General features: G+C 37.3%; 1 protein-coding gene across 13 annotated transcripts in view; it reads left to right on the top strand.

Annotated features, from left to right (window-relative positions):
- The window catches only part of ADAM22 (ADAM metallopeptidase domain 22), a 214,977-nt gene that overhangs the window by 153,784 nt on the left and 37,794 nt on the right, over positions 1-23,399 (top strand). For 11 of the 13 annotated variants that reach the window (XM_087861106.1, XM_087861103.1, XM_087861102.1 and 8 more), the window contains exons 14-23: positions 558-609; positions 5,412-5,511; positions 7,710-7,781; positions 8,015-8,107; positions 11,616-11,696; positions 14,478-14,528; positions 14,753-14,816; positions 16,420-16,525; positions 18,968-19,087; positions 22,231-22,399. In XM_087861106.1, coding sequence (XP_087717232.1) covers positions 558-609; positions 5,412-5,511; positions 7,710-7,781; positions 8,015-8,107; positions 11,616-11,696; positions 14,478-14,528; positions 14,753-14,816; positions 16,420-16,525; positions 18,968-19,087; positions 22,231-22,399 — 908 coding nt within the window. The remainder of the gene's footprint in view (positions 1-557; positions 610-5,411; positions 5,512-7,709; positions 7,782-8,014; positions 8,108-11,615; positions 11,697-14,477; positions 14,529-14,752; positions 14,817-16,419; positions 16,526-18,967; positions 19,088-22,230; positions 22,400-23,399) is intronic. The other 2 variants (XM_087861105.1, XM_087861104.1) reach the window with 2 other exon arrangements.

Genomic DNA, 23,399 nt, shown 5'->3' with positions numbered 1-23,399 from the left:
TACAAAATACTCATTATCAGCCCCAATTTACAGAATAAGGTGACCAGATGTTAAAAGGGTAATGTTTCCAAGATTACTCATATATTAAGTGGCAAGTCCAGGTTTTGAATCCAGGTATTTTAAGCCTTTCTGCTTACCCAATATACTATACAGCCTTCTACCAGCAGCTCTGGTGCAGAGTTTTAAAAACTGGACAAGAAATTGTAAGCATTCCCATAAGGACTGTGAAACCAGAGTCGTACAGTGACACTATTTCATTGGTATTAGATTGTTAAACCATTTTAAAGCATTTTAGTGAATGCTTTAAAAATAAGGCCACTTGTTAAAATATCAAGATTTTATTTTAGTAAAATTTATAGAATCTTGATATGGTCAAAGTAGATTTTTGTTATTATGCATTGCATGCAAAACTTCAACTATAAGGAAAATTAGAAAGCAGGTATTACTTTTTAAAAGGTATTTAAAGAATAAAGTGAAGATATACTTTTAAAAATAGACTACTCCTAATGCACCTGTTTTCACTTTGTAAAAAGGAATGCGTGTTCATTCTCTTTTAGGTGAGTGTAAATGTGAGGACACATGGTCTGGTTGCATAATGGGAGACACTGGGTAAGTCACTTCTATTTGAAAATAACTCACTTTTCTTTTCCCTGCTGTGCTGTTGTCTCCTTAGGAATGTGACACCAACAACTTAGTGCATGTAACCTCACCACTGACATTAAAAGGAAAATTGGATGTAGATTTTCTCAATGGCTCAGTATTATAAAATATTTTCATAAAATAGTCTCTTATTTATGAAAACAATTGTTAGTTAAGATAGAAGACCAAAGACTTCGTTAGCCTTTCATCTAGGCTAGAAATGTAAGAAACAAGGAACAGCTTTGTTGTTGTTGTTGTTCTTTTTTTTTTTTTTTTTTTAAGATTTTATTTATTTATTTGACAGAGACAGCGAGAGAGGGAACACAAGCAAGGGAGGGGAGTGTGAGAGGGAGAAGCAGGCTCCCAGCGGAGCAGGGAGCCCCATTCAGGGCTCAATCCCAGGACCCTGGGATCAAGACCTGAGCCAAAGGCAGACACTTAATGGCTGAGCCACCCAGGCGCCCCCAGCTTTGTTCTTCATGTCTTACCTACTGATTTTCTTTTGTTTCTTCAATTCCAGTTAAATGGGTTATAAACAGTAGTGTGCTGGTAAGCTGATTCTCAAAATCAAAAACAAGAAAAGAGCCTGGATTTGTAGCTTTCTCTGATTTTTGTGGTGTAAATACTCCTAAAGTGACTGATTTCAGGCTATCAGTAGTATGTCACTGAGCAAGGAGTGGGGAAGAGATGTGTATACTCTGCTCTCCTGAGAAAGGTTTTTTTCTATACCCTTCACATGCTATCAGGCACAATCTTGTATTTATTTTTTCTTAGTAAATTGTACAACCATCCCTTTCATGCCAAGCTCATCACTACTCCTTACTTTAAACTTTTATCATCTTGAGCTTTTATTGTCTTAATAACATTCCAGATACCCAGGCAACTCTCAGTTCCCTTCTCTCCCCTACTGAACTCCATTTCTATCATCACTGCAAAGGTATAAAGAGCAGAAGAGGGAACCCTTGTATACAAACCCATGTATACCAAGAGGGAAACCTTGTATACTGGCCTTAAAAAAATACCACCTACATATTTAAATCTCCTTTGTGTTCTCTCTTGTTGCTCCCCAACCCCAAAGTAACTACTGTCTTGAGTTTGGTTCATATTATTCACAAGCCCCTTTTAATACTTTTATTGTTTGTGTGTATATGTTACAGTAATACATAGCATTGCTTTGCATGTTTTTACTTCATAGGAAAGGAGTTATACTATTTGTACTCTTCTGTGATTTGCTTTTTTTGATCTGTATGTTTTTAAGATTTATCCATGCTGATAATATATAGCTCTAGTTCATTGAATGTATACAGCACAGATTCCTCCATTCACCTTTTTGTGCACACAAATCGTATCATTTTTCTGCTCAGAACTTTTGTGAGTCTCTGTTGTCTGAAGAATAAGGTTTGGAGTTCTTCCTCCAGTATTGGGATATGCATAATCTTTCTTCATCCTCATTATATAACCTCATTTATAACCTCATTTTCCACTGCTATTCATGGTCGGTTTGCTTATTATGATAGTTATTCAGGGGTTTCCGGCTTTTTTTGATTTTCTAACCATAATCTTACATGGATTTTAAGCTTCTTAAAAATTTGCTCACCATAAATGTACATTAATTTCCAGCCTCTTTTGATTCCTTCGATATATTCTTTTCATTTGGAATTATCATTTCTCTCTAACCACATTTCTAGCCATTTGAGATTTATTATAATTTTAACTCCGGCATTGTAATTTAATTCCGCATGTCCTTATGCTTTGCCTCAACAATTAGTTGTGAATTTTTGAGGATTACATCTTAGGCTAATAGGTATTCCTGTTTGACCTCACACCATAATCTCTTGACACACTTGATTTTCAATAAATATTTATTGATATTTGCATTTTGAACTCCCAAAAAATATATGACAAGGAAGAGAAATGATAGAGGGAATCTATCTACAAATTTGTATTAAAATGTTTTTCAAAATATCTTTGGACTTTCTGTTTAGTAATAAAAGAGAATGGTAAAAGTCCTTATCCATAGTTGTAATTTTCCAACACTTACTAAATTCCAAGCTAAAGGTTCTTGTCTTTTAAAAGCTATTTAGTATGTTATGTTTGATTATTCTGTTTAATGACTAAAAACAAAATTTTATAGGCAATCTACCTAGACTAAGCATAATGTGTAGCAGAATCAAATGGCAACACTCAGAAATGTACATAGCTCTTTGCTTAGGAGCTCCTCTTACATCAAATAGATATGTGCAAGAGAAAAAGCTTTTATCTATCTATCTATCTATCTATCTATTTATTTATTTATTATTTTTCAGTTAGCCAACATATAGTACATCATTAGTTTTTGATGTAGTGTTCAGAGATTCATTAGTTGTGTATAACACCCAGTGTTCATCACATCACATGCCCTCCTTAATACCCATCACCTGGTTACCCCACACCCCCATCCCCTACCATTCTGTAATCCTCAGTTTGTTTCCCAGAGTCCAGAGTCGAGAGAAAAGCTTTTTAAAGAAAATGTTGTCTGGATATCATATGCTATGATATCACGTAATAGTACTAATTATGGACATGTATTTCCTGTAGACACTTCCCCTCTTGTTTCCACTTGCTGAAGTCTCTGTGCACTGCTGTGTGTTGGAAAGCATGTTGAAATTAATACCAGTTTGACTTGAAGGTATAAAAATCAAATTTTGAGAAAGCATTGAGTATAATAGATATGTTACCCTGCAAAAAAGAAGTTTTCGGGAAGAGCCTAGGGAGATTTCTGCTTTCAGGTATTTGAAGAGCCATGATATGGTAGAGGAAATAGTCTTATTTGATACAGGTCACCACAAAGAACCGCGTGTGGCACTTACAGGAAGTCAGACATGATACAGTGAAAGCAAGAGCAATCCACAAATTTCAACTGTTGATATAAAGAAAGAGCTTTCCTGTGAGATAGTGAGTTTCCTGTCACTGCTGAGAACAGCCTGAATGCCCAGCTGGGCATTGGACAGGAGGCTGGGCCAGGCTGAGACCCAGAGGACTCCTTTGCAGGGCAGGGGCTGAACTAGACTTGGGAATTCAACACAAAGAGTCCAATACTAAGAATGTCACTTTTTTCTTTGCCACTAGGGAACCATCTCAGGTTTTGACCAGTAGAATCAAGAGGCAACTTGAACAATGCCCACTTAAATTCCATAACTCAGGCAGAGCTCTGTAGGATAGATTAGAAGGGAAGGTGATAAAACATTGGCCAGGGTATAGGCATTGAATGGAAAAAAGGAAGTAATAAACTTTTCAGATAAAGAATAAAGCTCAGGACCTGTTAGGAAGATGAAATGAAGGAAGTAAAGTAATTCAGATGAGGTAAGCCCAGAATACCTTTATTTGGCATGAAACACTTGAGAAATTAGGGTGAATAATCACTGTAAATTCCATTCATTGATTCACAAAGCATAAACCTCTGTGCTAGAAAGAAGTAGGGATATAAGTGGACATAGTACTTACAGGCTGGTGGGAGAGACTTAAAAAAACCATCCATTATCATCTTAATTGTGTTTTCACTTTTATAAAAACTCAATGTAAAACAATTTTTGAAAAATACAGAAAATTAAATTTTTATCGCTTCTTTTCTCATTGTTGTTAAAATACTGCTAATCAGTATTTTTTTTCCATTTTTATTGTTCTTTTATAAACTTACGATCTTGCATATGTCATTACTTATTTTTTAGTTAACATTATATAGTTAGCATTTCTGAGTCTTTATTTTTCAATACCATGATTATTAATAACTTCATGATATTGTATTTTATTAATACATCGCAGTTAACGGTTTCTTCTAAACATTTGCGTGATTTTCATGGCATTTGCTGTTACAAATTGTACTACTGTAAGTTCCTTTGTTTATACATCTTTGCATACATAGCTAGTTACCTCTTCAAGAAAAATTTCTTAAAGTAGAATTACTAGATTTCAGGATATTTCTCATTTTGAAGGTTCTTAATGCATATTGCCAAATTGTTCTTTAGCCACATTTCTTTTCTTCTGATCCTTTATTACTTTTTTTTTTGGTATAGCCTTTTTTTTTTTTTTTTTTTTTGTATTTTGACATAATCTTAAATTTAAAAGTTGCAGGAAGAGTAACAAAGAGCCTTTTTGTTCTCTGAATCATAAATTGCTAGCTTGGTAACCCATCACCCCCAACACCTCCGTGTGCATTTCCTACAAACAAGTGCATCCTCCTACAGAAGCATAATGTGACCAATAAAATCATTTAATTCTTAGCCCTCACTCAAGATTAGTCCCGTACTTCAGAAATGCCACTTTAACAGATGGTTCAGCATCAAGCATCACATTTAGTTTTTATGTCTCTTATCTTCCTTCAGTCTGAAACAGTTCCTCAGTTTTTCTTTGACTTCATGACTTTGACACATTCATAGAGTATAAACCAGTTATTTTGTAAAAGGTTCTGCAGTTTGGGATCCAGTTTTTATATTTAAGAAAGACTCATTATTCCTACGCTCTTTGATTGAAAATACAAGTATGTGTGTGTTTCTTTTGAATGCATATGTTAATAATGAACAGCCCATAGTCACTATTAGTCACCGAATGAAGAATTTAGAAATATACTGGTAGAATCAAAGTCTTACGGATTTAACACAAACACTGTACATAAGTGGAATTTATTCTTTCACTTTTAAGAACAACGTTACAATTTTAACAATGTTCAAGTTTAAGACTAACATAAAGACAAGAGAGACTAAAATTATACCCAGTTATTGCTTTTCTTCTTACAGGTATTATCTTCCTAAGAAGTTCACTCAGTGTAATATCGAAGAGTATCATGACTTTCTGAATAGTGGAGGTGGTGCCTGCCTTTTCAACAAACCTTCTAAGGTACGAAGTGTGATCAGAGTTATTAGTTATTAATCCTTCTAAGGTATTATAAGCGTAAATTTCTAGCCATTGGATCTGCAAAAAGAAAGCTTTCCAACTTGGCTTATATGTCCATATTCTAGATACGTGAAATATCTGCATTATAAAGTCAGCTTTAATCTTGGGCGTTTGGGGCTATTCTTTTTTTTTTTTTTCTTAAGATTTATTTATTTATTTTAGAGAAAGAGAGAGAGAGAGAGAGATCTTGTGCGCAAGTTGGGGTAAGGGCACCAGGAGAGGGAGAGAGAATCTCAGGCAGACTCATGCTGAGCGTGGAGCCCATCAGGGGACTCCATCCCAGGATCCCAGGATCCTGACCTGAGCTGAAATCAACAGTTGGATCTTTACCCGACTGAGCCACCCAGGCACTCCGGCATTTTGGGCTATTGTGATGGGAATAGAAAGCAGGTAGAAATAAGACTGTGTGCTTTCTGAGAAATGATTAGCTTGCAAAGATGGTTTCATTTGCCTTTCTTTTTCATTTTCTTGGTTCCTTTTTTATTTGTTTGTATATGTAATCACAACTCGTAGAAAGGGGGCATTTCTCCCCCTCGTAACTCCCTACCACTGCCTTTCAGAATGAGCAGTATGATTAAAATTACTCTTACTTCTCAGTATGAAAGCCAAGGCTACTTAAAGGAGAAAAGGAGAAAGTCTTTGTGTATTTAGACTTTGTCAGAGGCCTTTCCAACTTGCAGAGCAAACTCTGGTTATTGACTTGAAAGCAGGTCTTCCTCATGCATTTGGAAGAGTGCATGTTAAGGCAGAATGCTTTGTTCTTGTAAATTATGTGAACTGTTACGTACTTCTTTGCACCACAGCGGTGTGTGGCGTTGCCTATATCCTCATTTACCTGGTTTCATTCTGTGTCTATTCCAGTGAAATTTAGGAAGTGTATCATATTGCTTTGAAAAGCAAAGTGACAATTCTGAAGACTCTGCAGAAGTTTCAGAAGGAACATTTGAACTAAATCCCTGCTGTTATATAAAAAAAAACAATTGAAGTCTCTTTACCAAAATAACAGATTATTCTGAGCTCAGAGTGAAAGAATAAGTGGATTTTTCATCTGGATAAGTTTTACTTTGGCTTTCAAAACTGTCTCATTTGTTATGATCCCTTTCAGCTGAAAATAGAATCTAGAGATGTGTTGATAATTTTTAGGAGAGGAGAGAATATTTGAAATCGGGTGGGGATTTTGTTGTTGTTATTGCTGTTGCTTTTTTTATTCTGCCCCCCACCCTCTGTTAGTTAAGAAAGTGCGTGTGTGGGTATGTGTCTGTTGATAGATGTGAGTTCTGTTCCGTTCTATAATATTAAAACTTTAATGAACTTGTGAATGAATATTATATAACTGGGACATAGCAGCTACTTACTAATTTTACCTATCACCATAAGATAAATTATGCTCAAAAGATAACGAAATTGATGGAGAGTTAAAAAATAAAATAGTCTTAAAATGTACTCTTGTACAGGCTGAAAGTTGCTTCCCTCTCTGGGGCAAATTATTATTACTGTGCTCTGCAAAGCTATGTAAATAGGAGAAGCTATATTTTATTAAATAGATAGGTGGATTTATTAATTTTGTGATGTTTTCCTAATTGTCTATGAAATAACTTGCTGTTTCACAAGGATATATAGTTAGTAAATGGCTTTCACAGATGACTGAACTTGATCCTCACAACAATTTGTGATATAGGTGGGCAGCTACTATTATTATTATTCTTGCTTTAAATATTAAAGCACATGTGCTCTGAGATGACAAGCCATTTGCCCAAGGTAAGTAACTGAGCCAAGATTTGAACCCACACTTTCTGTCTCCAAATCCCTTGCTTCCTGCTTGAAATGAAATATCAGGAGTCAGTCTGGCTTGGGTTCAGTCAACGGCTAGATCATCTTTTATTTCGGTGGCATTTACCAGACTCCATGTGCATATTACATATGTAAATATAATTAAATCTGAAATGGAAACAGAAGTAGACACTTTTATTCTAAAGTTCCCAGTTCTAAAGTTCTAGAGTTACACTTTCAAGTTTTGGGAAATAAAAATATACTTGGAAATGACCGACAGGTATACCAGATGTGTTGTAGTACTTATCGTCTCTCATATGGTCTTTGATCTTGATTTATCCGTATTTTATCCTTTTGGTTTCATCCTACAGCTTCTGGATCCTCCTGAATGTGGCAATGGCTTCATTGAAACTGGAGAGGAGTGTGACTGTGGGACCCCAGCAGTAAGTCTCTGGGTGTTTTAATGATTTTTTTTTTTTTTTTTTTTTAGGTTATTAGGGTCATTCCCCATCCCCTCACTGAAACATACAGAGCTGGTGTTATGTCTGGAAATTTCATAGGATACATGGAAGAAAGATTATTATTGGGGGGTATACATTTATTTTTTAAAAATATCCTGGTACTTTTAGAAAATGACACCATTTTCTGATGTTTTGCAAATATTTGTATCCCTTAGGAGTGTGTCCTTGAAGGAGCAGAGTGTTGTAAGAAATGCACCTTGACTCAAGACTCTCAATGCAGTGATGGTCTTTGTTGTAAAAAGTGCAAGGTAAATAAATGTTGAGTAGTGAATAATTGACAGAGAAGAGGACATATTTGATTAAATCGTTAAGGCTAGGCAAATATGTAATAACAATAGTAGTGCCTAACGTACGTTAAGTGACTAAGTTGCCGGGTGCTTTACAGGATCCTCACAAAATGTTGTGAAGTCTCGTTACTGTTTTTATTCCTATCTAACAGTTGAGAACACTACGGCAGGCAGTGGGTAAATAGTTGCCCAGGGTCTTGTACCAAGTCAGTCAGAGACCTGGGTCCTGAACCTGGTTAATTTCCCCAGTTCGCCTTCTCATTACTGCTTCCCTGGGGAGCATGCACGTTAACTGAAGCCAGGTGTTCCTAACCTTCAAGGGAGGTTTTTCCTTTCTTTGTAAAGCCCAGTGGATATTCAACGGATTCTTCTTTTCTTGTTGTTCTGCTTGGTGTATTTCTTGCATTAGCTGTTGAAGGAGCAGAAGCTATACTTTTAGACATGATAACATCTTACGTGTATTACCATGCATGAGGTTTTAGAATGCATCTTTAAGCACATTGTTTTCATCCTCCCAATAGCATCCCATACCTGTCCCCAGATAGTTAAGCCTTAACATCATAACTAAAAGTTATTTGAGGCTTACCTTTTTTAAAGAAATCTATTTCTTTTTTCTCTTCTCATGTAAAGTCTGGTACAAGATTCTACGTTAGCTGCTGTGAAATTTAGTATCCATCTCAGTGTGTACGTTTTATGGAGTCAGTGCCTGGGACTTACCAGTAATTGGTACAGATTCTTAGTAAATATTTGTTAGATGGATAAATAAATATGCACAACACTCTCTTATCAATTATTTGCTGATTGACTATGTATCTAAGTATCTACTGTGTGCCGGAGATTGTGCTAAGCACTTTTAATTTATATCATCAATGTATCTGGGTTTCTCAGTCCTGGCACTGTTGACATTTTTGGCTGGATGATTGTTTCATTTTGAGGGTGTGTCTTGTGTATTGTAAGTTATTTAGCAAATGCCTGACTTCTATCCACTAGATACAAGCACCACCTCTCCCAGTCGTGACAACCAAAAATATTTCCAGACATTGCCAAACGTCCCCTCAGGGGCAAAATCATTACTGGTTGAGACGACTGTCGTAGGTAATGCTCACAACCACACTTTTGGGATAGGCTTCATTATCCTTATTTTTCCAGCGGAGCAATCCTGGTCTCAAGGAAGTGATATAACCTGCATATACTCGTTCAGCTATTAAGGAATAGATGTGAAGTTACGTCCCAGATCTGCCAGCAGCAATTTCTGTTGTTTCTTCTTTTCCACGATGTCTCTGGCAGCTTTTTAAGACAAGCAGGGCACTGGCAGAGATCTCTGAAAGCACTCTCAAAAAAAGGACGATTAAATCAAATACAAAACAGATACTTTAAGATTTGGTTTGCATCATCTATTCAGTCTGTCAGCTTCTCCACATGCATAAAAATGGTCCCCAATCATTTATTTTTAATGCTCGACGTTTTAAGTCCGCCCATTTGTAAAATGCCATTTTTATTTTGACGGGTAGAATTAGGCTCTTTGTGATATGAACGTTTCAAGGAAAAATACAAAATAATAGAATTACAATATATACAAGAAAATGTCGTGATTTTAACTATCTCACAAAGTAAGCTGCTGCTATACCAGTAGAGAGCTTTTTGCCACGTTCTCTCTCCTGCACCCCCAGTTCTTACCCCCATCCTAAACTCCTTGGGGGAACCAGAGGCAGGATAGTGAATGGAGGAGGGGGAATAGAAAAACAGGCTGAGAAATCCCATGTATCTCTATTTTTTCTATACACATTTATGCTTAAAGTATAAGTCAGAGCTGGCAAACATTTTGGGCAGGTAGTGAATAGTTAGGCTTTGTGGGTCATAATGTCTCTGTCTCAGTTAGTGAACTCTGCCTTTGAAAGCATCTGTCAAAAATACAGGAACAATTGATCATGTCTGTATTCCAATAAAACTTTATTTATAAAAACAGATGGCCAGCCACTTTTTTGCCCTTTCAGCCATAATTTGTCAATCCCTGCTGTAAAACCGTTGCCCATGGACTTGTTTATTATTTTTGTTCACTCATTAGTGTGTAAATTCCAAAAGGGCAGGGATTTGGGTCCGTTTATCTACTGCTGTATCCCAGCACTGAAAGCAAGTTGTCCTTCACTATGCTTCCTTTCAGAAGTTTCTTGGCAGTTCTTGAACATTTACACTCTCATATAAACTCCATCTTAAATCTGCTTGTATTTCTCCCTCAGACTTTCTAAAATGGTGGCTTACCCCAATTCCAAGAAATTGGAAGGAAGAGAACCAGAATATATGAATTTAAATTATCTTGCTCATTTCCTTGTTTTCATGGTCTGTTTCCCCCACCGAAGTGTGAGTTCCTTGCAAGCAGGATTCTTGTGTTTTGTTCTCCACTGAGTGCCCTGTGGCCAGAAAGAGCCTGGCATATTTTAAGCGCCTAGTAAATACTTGATGATTGAAGGAACACACATTTTGTTCGGATCTCCTAAAAAATATCTGTTGAAATCCTGATTGGAGTTGGCAGTGTGCTGTTCGTGTTCTCAGAACAATAGGAAACTCAGGTGCCTAGAGGGTGATGAGCAAGGGAGAGAAGACGAAAGTTGGTGGGGGAAAAGGGGTCGATCTTGAATAATGCATATGTTTGCGTGAGCAGACATAAAAGCGTGAAAGGATCCAGCTCCTGATATTAGCATTTTGGAGAAGGAAAGAGAATAGGATTGAAGAGGAGAGGGGAAGGATGATGACTTTGTGTATCTCTGTTTGTTTGTTTTTTTTAATAACGAATACCCTTGCAATTTATAAATACAGTGAGCTTAAAATTTTATTTGTAACTCCTACACTTACAAGAAATATTTGAGGTGGTTGAAAATAGGCAAGAGAAAAAAGAAAAGAGAAGAACTCCTCCCATACACAGGTACAAATAATAGAAACATTAGACAAGAATAAAAGACCACGCCATAGATCTATATAAAAATGGGGCAGGAGATAAAGGACAGCATGGGAGGAAATCGCTTTGCCAGAAAACCTAACTTTTGCAATTCAGCCTAGAATGTAGCGTTCAGAATCTTGGCAGATGAGGTGAACGAGAGTAAAGCGATGAAGGTGCCAGTAAGAATGAAGAGTGAAGTGTAAATCCAAAACCTGTTTTGGGAGGAAGAATTGCTAGAACTTGGACTGCCTTGTCCTTCTGGGAAGATGGATCGTCCAAACCCATCCTATCTTAGTAGATATCATAAGACTGATGTGTGACGACTATGCAGATTATTTCGTACACGAAAATATCTCGCTGAAAACTATTAAATGAACATTTCATTCAGTAATGTGGTTTTCAGAGCCTCCCGTTTTAAAATTGCTTGCGATATTCCTATCCAAAAATAGTCATTTTGCTTTTTTGAGGTGATACCGCAAGAGATTTTTTTTTTTTCCTTCGACAGTTTTGCACATTGATTTTTGTTCATTTTAGTTTCAGCCCATGGGGACCGTGTGCCGAGAAGCAGTCAACGATTGCGATATTCGTGAAACGTGCTCGGGAAATTCAAGCCAGGTAATTTACAGACTCGTTACCCTAAACCCAACGGGAAAGAGCACGGGTGGCTATAGTGCACTGGCCCCCAGGCAAAACATAAAGGGACACGATTTCCTGTCTTTTTCACGTCAGTTCTCATTCTCTCTTTATTTCCTTCTCAGGGATTTCAGTTTTGGTAATTGAAGCTTGAGCAGATGTGCAGCGCTGTTTTATCTCAGTGTTGAACTAACCTCCAACTGCATGTGTGCTTTAACTATTTTGGTTTTGTTTTAAATAGAGAGTGAAAGGCATTTTTTGTCCTGTTTTCTCTTTAGTTGGTGGAAATAGGAGCCATCCAAGGTAGAGAGACCCCCAGAGCACTGAGTTCTCAGGAGGGGTTTGTTCTTCTGTCTTGGCTCTTGTTTTTCTGAGGCCACCTGCATTGCCTCACCCATTAATAACTGCTCTTGAATTTAATGTCATGTGGTTGTGAAAGGAGACGATGGGGAAACTGATAAACTTTGGTGAGGGTTCTCAGATTTCACGTGGTCATCGTATATACGATTTCAGCTTGCAGGGTCAGTGTTAGCGCAAGACCCTAACAGTGACCGTGCAAGCTGAAATCGTGTAATGTCATCTTCATAATCAATGCAAAAAAATTACAATTGTTCTGTGATCTTTAAAAAATGTTGTCAGCCTATTAAAAACTCTTTTACTCTTGGTTTTAAGTGAATAGGGAAATGAAAAAATAAACATATTTATTTAGCACACTCAAAATAGAAGCATTGAGAATTACAAGTTTTATTTCTTTGTAAAATCCTCATAAGGAGTACTTTGGGCTGTGTGTGCCTTCTGGCCACAAACCTTAGGATCCAGAATAAGCATCTTCTCTATGTCTTGTTGAATCGTCAGACTCCCTTCTAAGTTTGGATCAGCTTTCAACGTTTTATCCTTTGCACTTTCAATGTCATGAAATATCTCCAGGAGATGTGAAGGTGTGAATGTGTGGTTTTGGGGGTTTTTGTTGTTGTTGTTGTTTTTGCCAAATAGCAGTATCAACATGCCTAGTCAGTGATTTTTTTTTGCTGTGACTCAATTTACATTTGATCTGAATTTCACTTTTAGTGTCATCATTTTTCATTTTTTTTCTGCGTTTTCATCTTTGCTGGCCAATTCCCTCTTATGATTATCCAGTTTTGTAAAATGTCACGTGCTATTACCCAGACACAGAGAGGCAACACGCCTCCACCCTTTGTTGTCTGTGCATGAACTAAATGAACACGGGCAGTGACCAGTCACCGGTGGACTTTGCAAGAAGTGACAAGATGGGTCAATGACCATCATGGGCAACTGTTAGATCCCTAGTGATCATGGACTGAAGGTCTGGTAGCAAAGTGTGTGCTTTATGCAGTTACTCACAGTTAATACGCTGTGGTAACTGAAATTGGAACTGTGTTGTTGGGGTACTGATGTCATTTCACAAAACCAGGGTACCTGAAATTCACGTATACTGGAGTTTTGCAAAGCAGAGACAGCCTACATATTTTTTCTCTAGAGAAGAGGGATTCAGTAGTGGTATACCTGCATTAATCACTAAAAATGTTTGTTTTAAAGGTAGGAATCCTAAGAGACTAAATATGTTTCGTGTAAAAGTATTTTCTTACTGTCTAATTAGCATTGTTTTTCGAAGCTAACACTTAGTGATGATGAAGGTACAATGAATACCTCACATGTTCTTGGAGGGAAAGTATATTAGAGTGACTTCTTTGGAATGAAATTATACGATAAGCAGGAGTTTAAAAAAAAGAATCCACAATCCAAAAACGATGTACAAATGTGCTCTTGTTGAATTAGTTGTAACAGCATAACTGGAGATAGTTAGAAGTGAATGCACATTGGTGATGTGGTTTGTTAGCTCAATGCAGTATATTATAGCTGTTAAGGATGATACCTGCAAGAAAGCTTATGCCCTGAGGAAACTCATGTGATGAAAAAGTAAAAGGGAGAAGCAGGATATAAAATCTTGTCTGTAACTTGCTCATATACCCATATTTAAAAATCAAATTTTGTAGAAAAAGGTAGAGCAAAATATACCAGAATATAAAAAATTGTTGTCTTTGGGTGGTGGGAAATGAGAGATTTTGTCTTTCTTTTTTTGTTTTTTTTATTTTTACTTTTTTTCACATTTCCTAACTTTTCTTAAGTGAGTATATAATTATTATAAAGATAGAAAAAATGTATAATCAATGTAAAAATGCTGTTTATTAAGAATGCTTTGCAATTTTCTGCAATTGCTACAAGGGTAAACCGGGGCTATAAAAAAATTTTTTTTCCTAACGTGCCTAAGGTGGACTTCCACTCAACAGGCATTTTAAGAGTAAGGGCCGTGGTGCTTCTCATGCTAAAAAAGAGGAAATTAGTTATTGCTCCGTTTATGTTGGCATCCCCCTTGCTTTTGTTTTGTGCTCTTGTTTTTCTTGCTCTGAGCAACAGTGTATCTGTATAAAGCAAGATGCTCTGAAATGTTAGGGTTGGCTGAGTCATAGCTGTTGGCTCTTTTTATTTGCTACTGTGTCATCAACTGTTTTTGCCTCTGGTAGATCCATATTTTTAGGGGAAAGTGCACCAATTGTATTTTCTTTTACTTCCTCTTGATCCTTTTTGTTTTTATTTTCAGATGTTTTAAGAGACCTAGCCATATTATTAGACTTTTATTTTCAAAAAAAAAAAAAGAAAGAAAAGAAAAGAAAACATGACAGGGATTAGCTCAGCCGGATATTTTCTGTGCACTTGGTTCATAGTTCTGTTTTCATTTCCTAGTGTGCCCCAAATATTCATAAAATGGATGGATATTCATGTGATGGTATTCAGGTAGGTTACTTCATCTTTACCTCAATCTTTCATGTGTACCAGCATGAAAGAAATACTGAAATCTTCCCAATATAGGAAAATCAGTTTAAATGTTTTGTAATCAATTCTGAAGATAAAAGGTTTTATAATACTCATCTACTAGTTTGCCCAGTCATATTTTCTTTCTTCAGTGATCCAACATAAGCAGACATTGTATCGTTAATAGGTGTGCTTTTCCATTTTAGGGGATTTGCTTTGGAGGAAGGTGTAAAACCAGGGATAGGCAATGCAAATACATCTGGGGGCAAAGTAAGTAAATAATGTGTCTTGATCCTTTTCGAAGTATGATGTTAGGTCAAAGCACATGTGAGCTGGAAGTCAATTTTCAACCACTTTGTAACTGGGGGATTCTCAACGACACTGAAGGTCTTAATAGGGGCACTTTTGCAGACATTAGAGAAAGACACCTCCTTTGAGATGACACTTGGCTAGTTGGTCATGCCATTGGACAAGAAAGAAGGTGCCTTTGCTGTCAGGCAGATAAAGTCCACTCCAATGCGTGTAGCCTGGAGAACAGAGCAAGCCCGGATTTCAGCTCCAGTTACACTTCCCTCAGCTGATTGTCCTTAAGCAAATCCTGTACAACCGTACGGGATGGGCGTGGACCCTGGGTAGGGCGCCCTTGGCTTAGCGCTGTAGCAGTTCAGCTAGAGTTGCTTGCTCTTCCTCAGCTATCTCTCTCCAGGCTGGTTGGCTTTCCTAAGCACAGGCAACCTTCTGTGGAGGTAGCTGTGCCACGTCAGAAAAAATTTGAATGTTATTGCTTTCAAAGTTTGTCAGATTTTTGGAGGGAAATATAGAATATTGATCTCTAAAACATGATTTAAATTATATCTCTGTTTAAATGTATATTTAAATATTGTGCCATATATTTTTTTGGAGGCCATTTTTTTCTTTCAACTCCTTCAGAAGACAGTTTGTATTAGGAAGTTAGTTATAAAGAGAAAGATAATCTTTAATTGTCACAAATAGGGGCTACATTCTTTATGAGAGGGCAGGTGGATTCCCTCTTCTGAGTAACTGGAGAATGGAGGAAAATGCGGAAATGCAGGTTTGTACTCGAAACAGAGATACAGTTTTTGTTTCCCCCACTTGAGAAAAAAGCTGTTGCTTACAGCAAGAAGTAGGGGAAAAAAACCAGATTTTTTTTGACATGATTATTTTTTTTCTTTAAACATACACAAACGGTTATCTTTTGATTAGTTTGCAGAAGCCATTTTGATCTAACTCCTGGACAATTCCATCAACCAGCCTTGGCTTTAGCCAAAACAAAGTCCTCACAAAGATGCGGATGTAGCTTAAAATGTTTTTTGATTTTCTTAGATTTAGCATGAATTGAAGCTTGTCTAAAATTAAATTTTTTACTAGTTGTTAAGAATTAGTAAACAAGGTAGAAATTATACCGCTGTTTCTTGAATCTTTAATTATAGTGCATAGCTATTTTAATAAACTTGTCATTATGATTAATAAAAGTTGCCAAGTGAGAAATATGTACTTTACATTTAGCACTGAGATTAAAGCGTACAGTATTTATTCTAGGAACAATTTGGTAGCATCTTCCCCTAATTACCACATTCTGAGGAGCGTTGTTCTTGGAACCTATAGCCTCAATCCCATCAAAGATCTACATAGATTTGTTTTCCAAATTTCCAATGAGCAGTCATGAAGAATGTAGCTGAGTCATGGATGTCTGTGGTAAAGGACAACCCTTGAGAACCATGGTTACAGTTTTTGGATTTGGCCCCATTGTCATGAAGAAGAGTCCTTAAATAGCTACTTTCCCTTACTGCAAACATTTTGAGCAGCTCATATGTTAAATCCCTCACTGATAGGAAACTCTTTTCTGCTTCAGAGGTGATGGCATCGGACAAATATTGCTATGAGAAACTGAATATCGAAGGGACCGAGAAGGGTAACTGTGGGAAAGACAAAGACACGTGGATACAGTGCAACAAACGGTGAGATGGAGAAGTTTGTGCAGAGTTTATCCCTTGGTTAATTGCAAGTGTTACTTTCGGAGCCACCAGGACGTTCCTGTTCTCTGCATCCCACAGAGGCTCCTGCTGCCTGCTCGCCTCATCTTTTCCCAGCATTCCAGCTCCACCTTGCAGAAGGCTCCTGAATCTTAACACATATGCTGACCTCTGCCCCAAGGCCCGGGTCACCCTTGCAGCTGCCTCAGGACTTTCTCACCTAGAAGGCACCTGCTAGCATCTCAAAAGCAACAAAAATTAAAGCCACCAGCATATATACTCTATTAACTGGCTCTGACTTTACTAAAGCACCGTTTCTGTCAAAGGTCCCAATACCTCAGCTTAGAAGGTCCTTCAGCTTAGAAGCCTTGCAATGGTCCTTGACTCCACTGTCCCTCTGATACATTGTCCAGACACCAAATCATGGCCATTTGTCTTAATTGATCTCTTCATTTCCTTTCCTATTGCATTGCCTCAACTAAGACCTGTATTAATTCTTCAGCTGTTACAGAGGCCTCTTAAGAGTGTCTTAAGCCAGGAGTCTCTAGCATGCTGCCATCAGAATATACGTCTCCTGAATCTTTCTGACTGTCAGTTCTTTGTTCAAATTTCACTGGTCCCACGTAGCTAATGAATAGTAAGAATAATGCCCAACATTTACTGAGCGCACGCTATCTTGCAGTTTGCATACGCTATGTTATTTAGTCTTTGTGGCAGTTCTCCTCATTTTATGGAGGAAAAACTGAGGCACAGTTAATTCATTTGACCAAGGTCCTGTAGCTAGGATGCAGTAGAAGCAGAATCAGAATGTGGCAGTCTGATTTCAGAACTCTCCTTTAACCACTTTATGGCATGTCCTACTGTCTTGTTTGATGAATGAAATGGAACGTTAGCTTGACCCTTTACATCCTCCTCAGTTTGCCCTCATCCTTCATTCTTTTTTTTCTTCTCTTCCAAATTCTAGCAAACCTTGTCATTCCTAACTCACGCATTGTATTCTCCTACCTCCATACCTCTGCTTATGCTGCTCCTTCCTCCAAAAGCACCCTTTATCCTCACTCTGTTACCAGGCACAGTCCCACTTGGACAACTCTGTATAAATTGTTTCTGGATTTACTCTAGAAATCAATCATTACCCTCTTCTCTGAATTCCCACAGCCTTTTGTACTATTATTGTGGCCCTTGTCCCCCGTCATGTTTTATAGTTGTTTATGTGTGCGATTTCTCTTCTCATCTGAGTCTATTTTCTTGACCGTGTCTTTTTTTCTTTATATATCCTAAAGTACTTAGTAAGCTCCGTGCACATAAATGACACCTATAAAAATGTTGAGTATCTCTTCTGTGTTAAGAAAGCATTTTTGTTTGCGATAGATACAATAAAATGATATAACCTTTAAAAATTATTTTTTAAGGATGAATTAGTACATTTTTCTATGGTTGGTGATAGAAGTTCTGATTTTTCTCTTTTCTCTATCTGATGAAACTTGATATTTTCACATATAATCTTGCTAGCTTACTAATCATTCCTGACAAGATACTTATTAGTGTATGTGTTTATTAGTATGTATATTAGTAATTAAAATGTGCTAGATATAGACAATATATCAGGCAGTATTTAATACCACTGGAACTATTTTATATGTTGATTTAGAATTATATGCAGTAGTTGGGGGGATAGTGGAATATATTGAAAAAGGGATCATGTGTCTATGTGGCTGAGAATCTACTATATATATAACATTCTTTAATTCTGGGGCAACAGGTTGAAGAAAAAGCTGTCTTCCGAAAGAGTACTCATCCAAAGGTCATTTATTCACTTGTCAAATATTTTTAAAAAATGTTTTAGCATATCCAGTGGTGTGTTCTAGGGAAGGACATTCTGATCTAAAAGAAGTCTTTTTGGTAGATAATTTCCTTAAGAGAAATACTTGAACTAATAGACAGTAAAAAAAGCTAGAAAACAATTTGTGATTTTTGGTCCACAGATAACAGTTTCAGAGAAGATACTTTTTATTTTTTTATTTTTATTTTTTTTAATTTTAATGTTTTTTTATTATGTTAGTCACCATACAGTACATCCCTGGTTTCTGATGTAAAGTTCGATGATTCATTAGTTGCGTATAACACCCAGTGCACCATGCAATACGTGCCCTCCTTACTACCCATCACCGGTCTATCCCATTCCCCCACCCCCCTCCCCTCTGAAGCCCTCAGTTTGTTTCTCAGAGTCCGCAGTCTCTCATGCTTCAGAGAAGATACCTTTTAAAGCAGGGGGCAAACTAATTTGGTCTTATTTAGCTTATTAATTTGAGTAAATAAAATATAGTTGATGAAAAACAAATGCTTAAATGAGATTAGTGTTCTAACTGTACATGGTTTGTTCTCTCTTTGGGGAAAGAAGTAAATAATTGGTATCTTTTAACACAGGGATGTGCTTTGTGGTTACCTTTTATGCACCAATATTGGTAATATCCCCAGGCTTGGAGAACTTGATGGTGAAATCACATCTACTTTGGTTGTGCAGCAGGGGAGGACGTTAAACTGCAGGTAATCATCTCCCCCATTCTGTGAGAACACTGGTCATCTTCTGAGGAGTGCCACGTTAGGGTTACTTTGTTTTTTGCAGTGCCCATGTGTGTTAGCAAGCCGAAACAGAATCTAGCCCGTAGGGGTGACCAAGTAATTCCCGACACAGACGGGTTGAAAAGAAGGTAAGAAATAGTTGACTGTGGTTGCTGGAGTTACGTTCAATGGGTCAGGACTATCTTGTAGGGTTTAGTTTGCCTTTCATTCCTATAAAGGAAAATGAGTCAGAATTCCTGGGTAAGGTCAGTAGATTAAATACATGCATCTTCTTTTACTCCCTTCTGAAATCCCACAAAATGACACTAACTGAATCTTTTTTAGAATTTATGTGTCCACAGGATGGTAGAGAAAGGGGGGAGGAGACAATAGCTACAAAATTTGGGCGTGTGGAGAGCAAATGGATGTATGGCAAATGATTGCCAACCTAAGAAAGCTGAATTCCTAAGTCAGTAACGGGGAAAACGGAGAGCTAACCTGCTATGTAAAGTCATTTCCCCAAAGGCTCAAAAATTAACAGTATCATCTACTTCTGGGAGACAGAGTAAAGGATTCAGGGACAGGGAAGTGCTAAAATAAAGAAGATAGTTGAATGTCTGCCAACAGATTACTTCCTGACTTAACCTATACTGGGGATTGTTCACCTTGCCATGGAAGATTTAAGCTTTACCTTCTACACATAATCAAACAGGTGTCCAAACGGAAGGACAACTGGCAATATTGATATCAGGGTGTGTGCAAGTGGACCAGCCTCATCGATGTTCAGCCAGAAAGCGCTAGAATTTCCTATCATTTATCTGATTTCTCAACTCAAATATGAGCAGTTTATCAGACATGTGAAGAAATGCTCTAACACACATACACAAAGAGATAAAGACAACTGGAAAAAAAGCACCTGTCGATATTTATGAGACATAAGATACTTCTATCATGAAACAAGAATAGCGTGCCAATTTTTTAAACAAATGAAGAACATTCATAGAAACAAATGCTGTTGGAAATCAAAAAATATGGAGGTAGAGATTAAACCCAGCAGTTGAAATTATCTCCCAGAAAGTAGGGCAAAAGCAGGAAAGGAGTGGAACGTAGAGAAAACCTCACCAAGTTGGAATAGAAATGATGAACAGGGAAAATAGCAGGGAAGAAATCGTCACTGAGTGACTTATATTGTGTACAAAGGATGGACTTGAGTGTCTACATTGACAGGCTCGCAGGTGCAATGAGTGAAATTAGAGGCACATCTGAGCATATCATTATGCAACTTCAGAAGCTTAGGACAAAGAAAAGAATCTCAAATGTTTTCAGAGAGGAGAAATAAAAGGATCAGGCTTAGAATCTATCAGCAAGAGCCCTGGGAGCCAGAAGACAATGGAGAACATGATTTCTGAACTAAGTTCTGTACCCAGGCAAAATATCAAGTGTGAAAGGAGAAAATGGACACACTTTTAGATATGCAGGTTTCCCTGCAAATGTACTCCCCAAACCCTTTCTCAGGAAGCTTTTAGAAATTGTGCTCCAATCAAGTGAAAGCATAAGGTAAGAAAGGGAAAGGTTGGGCATATAGGAAACAAGATACCCACCGTGAAGAGTCAGGGTAATCCTCCAATGAACGGTGAGGGAAAATCCCAGATATTCAGTCCTTCACAAGGTACAGTGGACAGCCGGATCAGACAAGAGCAGGGCACACTCCAGATAGAAATTCCAGGAGAAATTTCTACAGGAAGATGAACTGATGCTCAGACACATCTTGGGGACTTGGGGGTCAGCAGAGGTTGACTAGTTCTGCGTTAGTGACAAATTCTTAGAAAAGTAGGCAAAAGGACAGCAAACAAATAAGAGACTGGCTAATCTGAGGGAAATTAAAAGTGGTACAAGTAAAGAAGAGGTGTAATTATGGCATTCTGTATCACTCACCTGAGTAACATTTACCTAGTTCTCATAGCATGCATTTTTATTATTGATTTGACTGCTGATTAAACAAAACTTATGAAGGGAGGGTAGGAGAAAGATACAAATTTTCAAATTCCATAGAAGGAAGTCAGTGGGTAGTATCCAAAATAGGAAAAATAAAAAATAGTAACACAAACTCTTATTTAAAGATCTGTACATAAATAACAAAAGAATCAATTAAAAGTAGAAAGTGGTTTCTTCCAAGGGGGAATATATGGTGGAGGAGAGGGTACTGGACCACTTAATTGCATTTAAAAAAACTGATTTATCTTGTTTGACTCTTTAAACTATATGCATGTATAATTTTGATAAAAATAAATAAATAAAAAGAATGGAGATTTATGTGCTGGCATTGACATGGCACCATATGAATAAATTAATTATGAATTTACTTTTTAACCCTATTCTGTTTTTTTTTATTCTATATAACAGGCTTGCTGCATTGAATAGTGAAGCTATAATAGTTTAGCTATTCTCAAATATAATTTTTAAGTTAGCAATCTTCTTAGAAAATGTAAACCCAAACCAGTTCTCATCCTTATTTGAAACATGTTTGAAATCTTGAAACCTACTTACTTATCAAATCAAATACTGATAATAATGGCTCACTTGTACATGAGCCATGTACAAGTATGACTTGTACATCATAGCCAAGGCATAATGTTAAAGCTATTTCAATTCAGGCCCTTGTTATAATAATTGTGTTTAAATCCTAAAATATATCAATATTTCTGAAAAGAATTAGATCAAAAGATTCAATTGTTTTCTCCACTTAGAGGTTGAAAATGGTTATGCTATTGGTTTTTATTAGATAATAAATAGAAAAATAGAGAAAGTAGTATTGCCCACTTTTTAGTTTAGTTTTTTGTTTTTTGTTTTTAGAGCGAGAGAGCGAGGAGCATGCACTCTCGAGCAGGGGAGAGGAATGGAGGGAGAGGGAGAGAGGGAATCCCAAGCAGGCTCCATAGTTAGTTAGCACAGAGCCCGATGGAGGGCTCGATTTCACGACCCTGACATCATGTCCTGAGCTGAAATCAAGAGTCGGACGCTTAACCAACTGAACCACCCAGGCACCCCCATTTTTTAGTTTTTAAACAGATTCTCCAAATGAATGTGAATTAATGGAATCCTGTTTTCTTTTTGCTCTCTGTTTTCAGTGGCGGGCATGTGAAGCTTGAAGAAGATGTAGATCTTGGCTATGTGGAAGATGGGACACCTTGTGGTCCCCAAATGATGTGCTTAGAGCACAGGTGTCTTCCTGTGGCTTCCTTCAACTTTAGTACTTGCTTAAGCAGTAAAGAAGGCACTGTTTGTTCAGGAAATGGAGTAAGTATTCAGTACCTTGCCATAGGGACTCTCCTCTGTTCATAGAAATAGATATGACCCTAACCTGCTTATTTTGTAAAAATGGAAAATGTGCTCATCCTTGTTTCTAGCTGGCATGTAAACAGTTATTTGGTCAGAGTCATTGGAATATTTCTGTTGTGTAATCTGTGCAAGCCTGGGAATGAGAAAAAGTATAATCTTCCTAACCAAATTCTTCCATTTTTCTTTCTCATTATGTTCTTGTGATCTCATACAGTATGCCAGTTTTCTACAGTGATCTGGGAGAGAAGTTTTAATAAACTGTAGTGGGATTTTAAAAGGGTGTAGAAAGGGGCATTGGCCACAATGTTTAACAACTGGTATGGTCCAGTCACTGAGCAATTAGAACAGATCATAAATACCTGCTGTAGCCACACCAAGTGCGTATCAGCTGAGGAGAACTCCTAGAAATAAAAACTGAGTAAGTCAGGGAAGTGTCTATCACAGATGAATAGACAGCATGGCATTGTTTGAAAGACTAAATTCTGTTCTTTCAGTCACGTGTCTGATAATGTAGTCCTGTATAAGTAAGTAGATAACTTAGGTAAACATGCTCTAGTAGTGATCACAGTTTGGTGATTTTCTGTTAGGAATTCCCTACTGATAGAAATCATTTTTGCTTCTTTTTCTTTTGCCATGCACTATGATTTTTTTTACCCTACGTAGATTCTTTGCTTGAACTGGTCATATTATCCAGTTGAGGTAAAGGATCTCTGTCCTGAAGTTGTAAGCCTTTATTCCTGGTCATTCCGTTTAGATCCTCCAGGGATATGCCAAGATTCTTCTTAGGGAGGTTTTACCAATTGTAACTCTTTGCCAAAGGACAGGAGTTCTTATGGCAAGTGAAGATAGAGAAGGCACATAGTAAGTAGTTCTGCTTCTACAGAGTGGTCTGCTAAGTCTTCTTTCTTGAATAACTGAGGAGATGTTAGGGGGAAATGCTTTTTGGGGGGAAAGGCAA

Source organism: Ursus americanus, chromosome 3, assembly GCF_024610735.1.
Source record: "Ursus americanus isolate L20-20 chromosome 3, mUrsAme1.1.p, whole genome shotgun sequence".
Classification (NCBI taxonomy): Eukaryota; Metazoa; Chordata; class Mammalia; order Carnivora; family Ursidae; genus Ursus; species Ursus americanus.
Note: the sequence above shows the minus strand (reverse complement) of the source record. Positions and strands in the feature narration are given on the sequence as shown.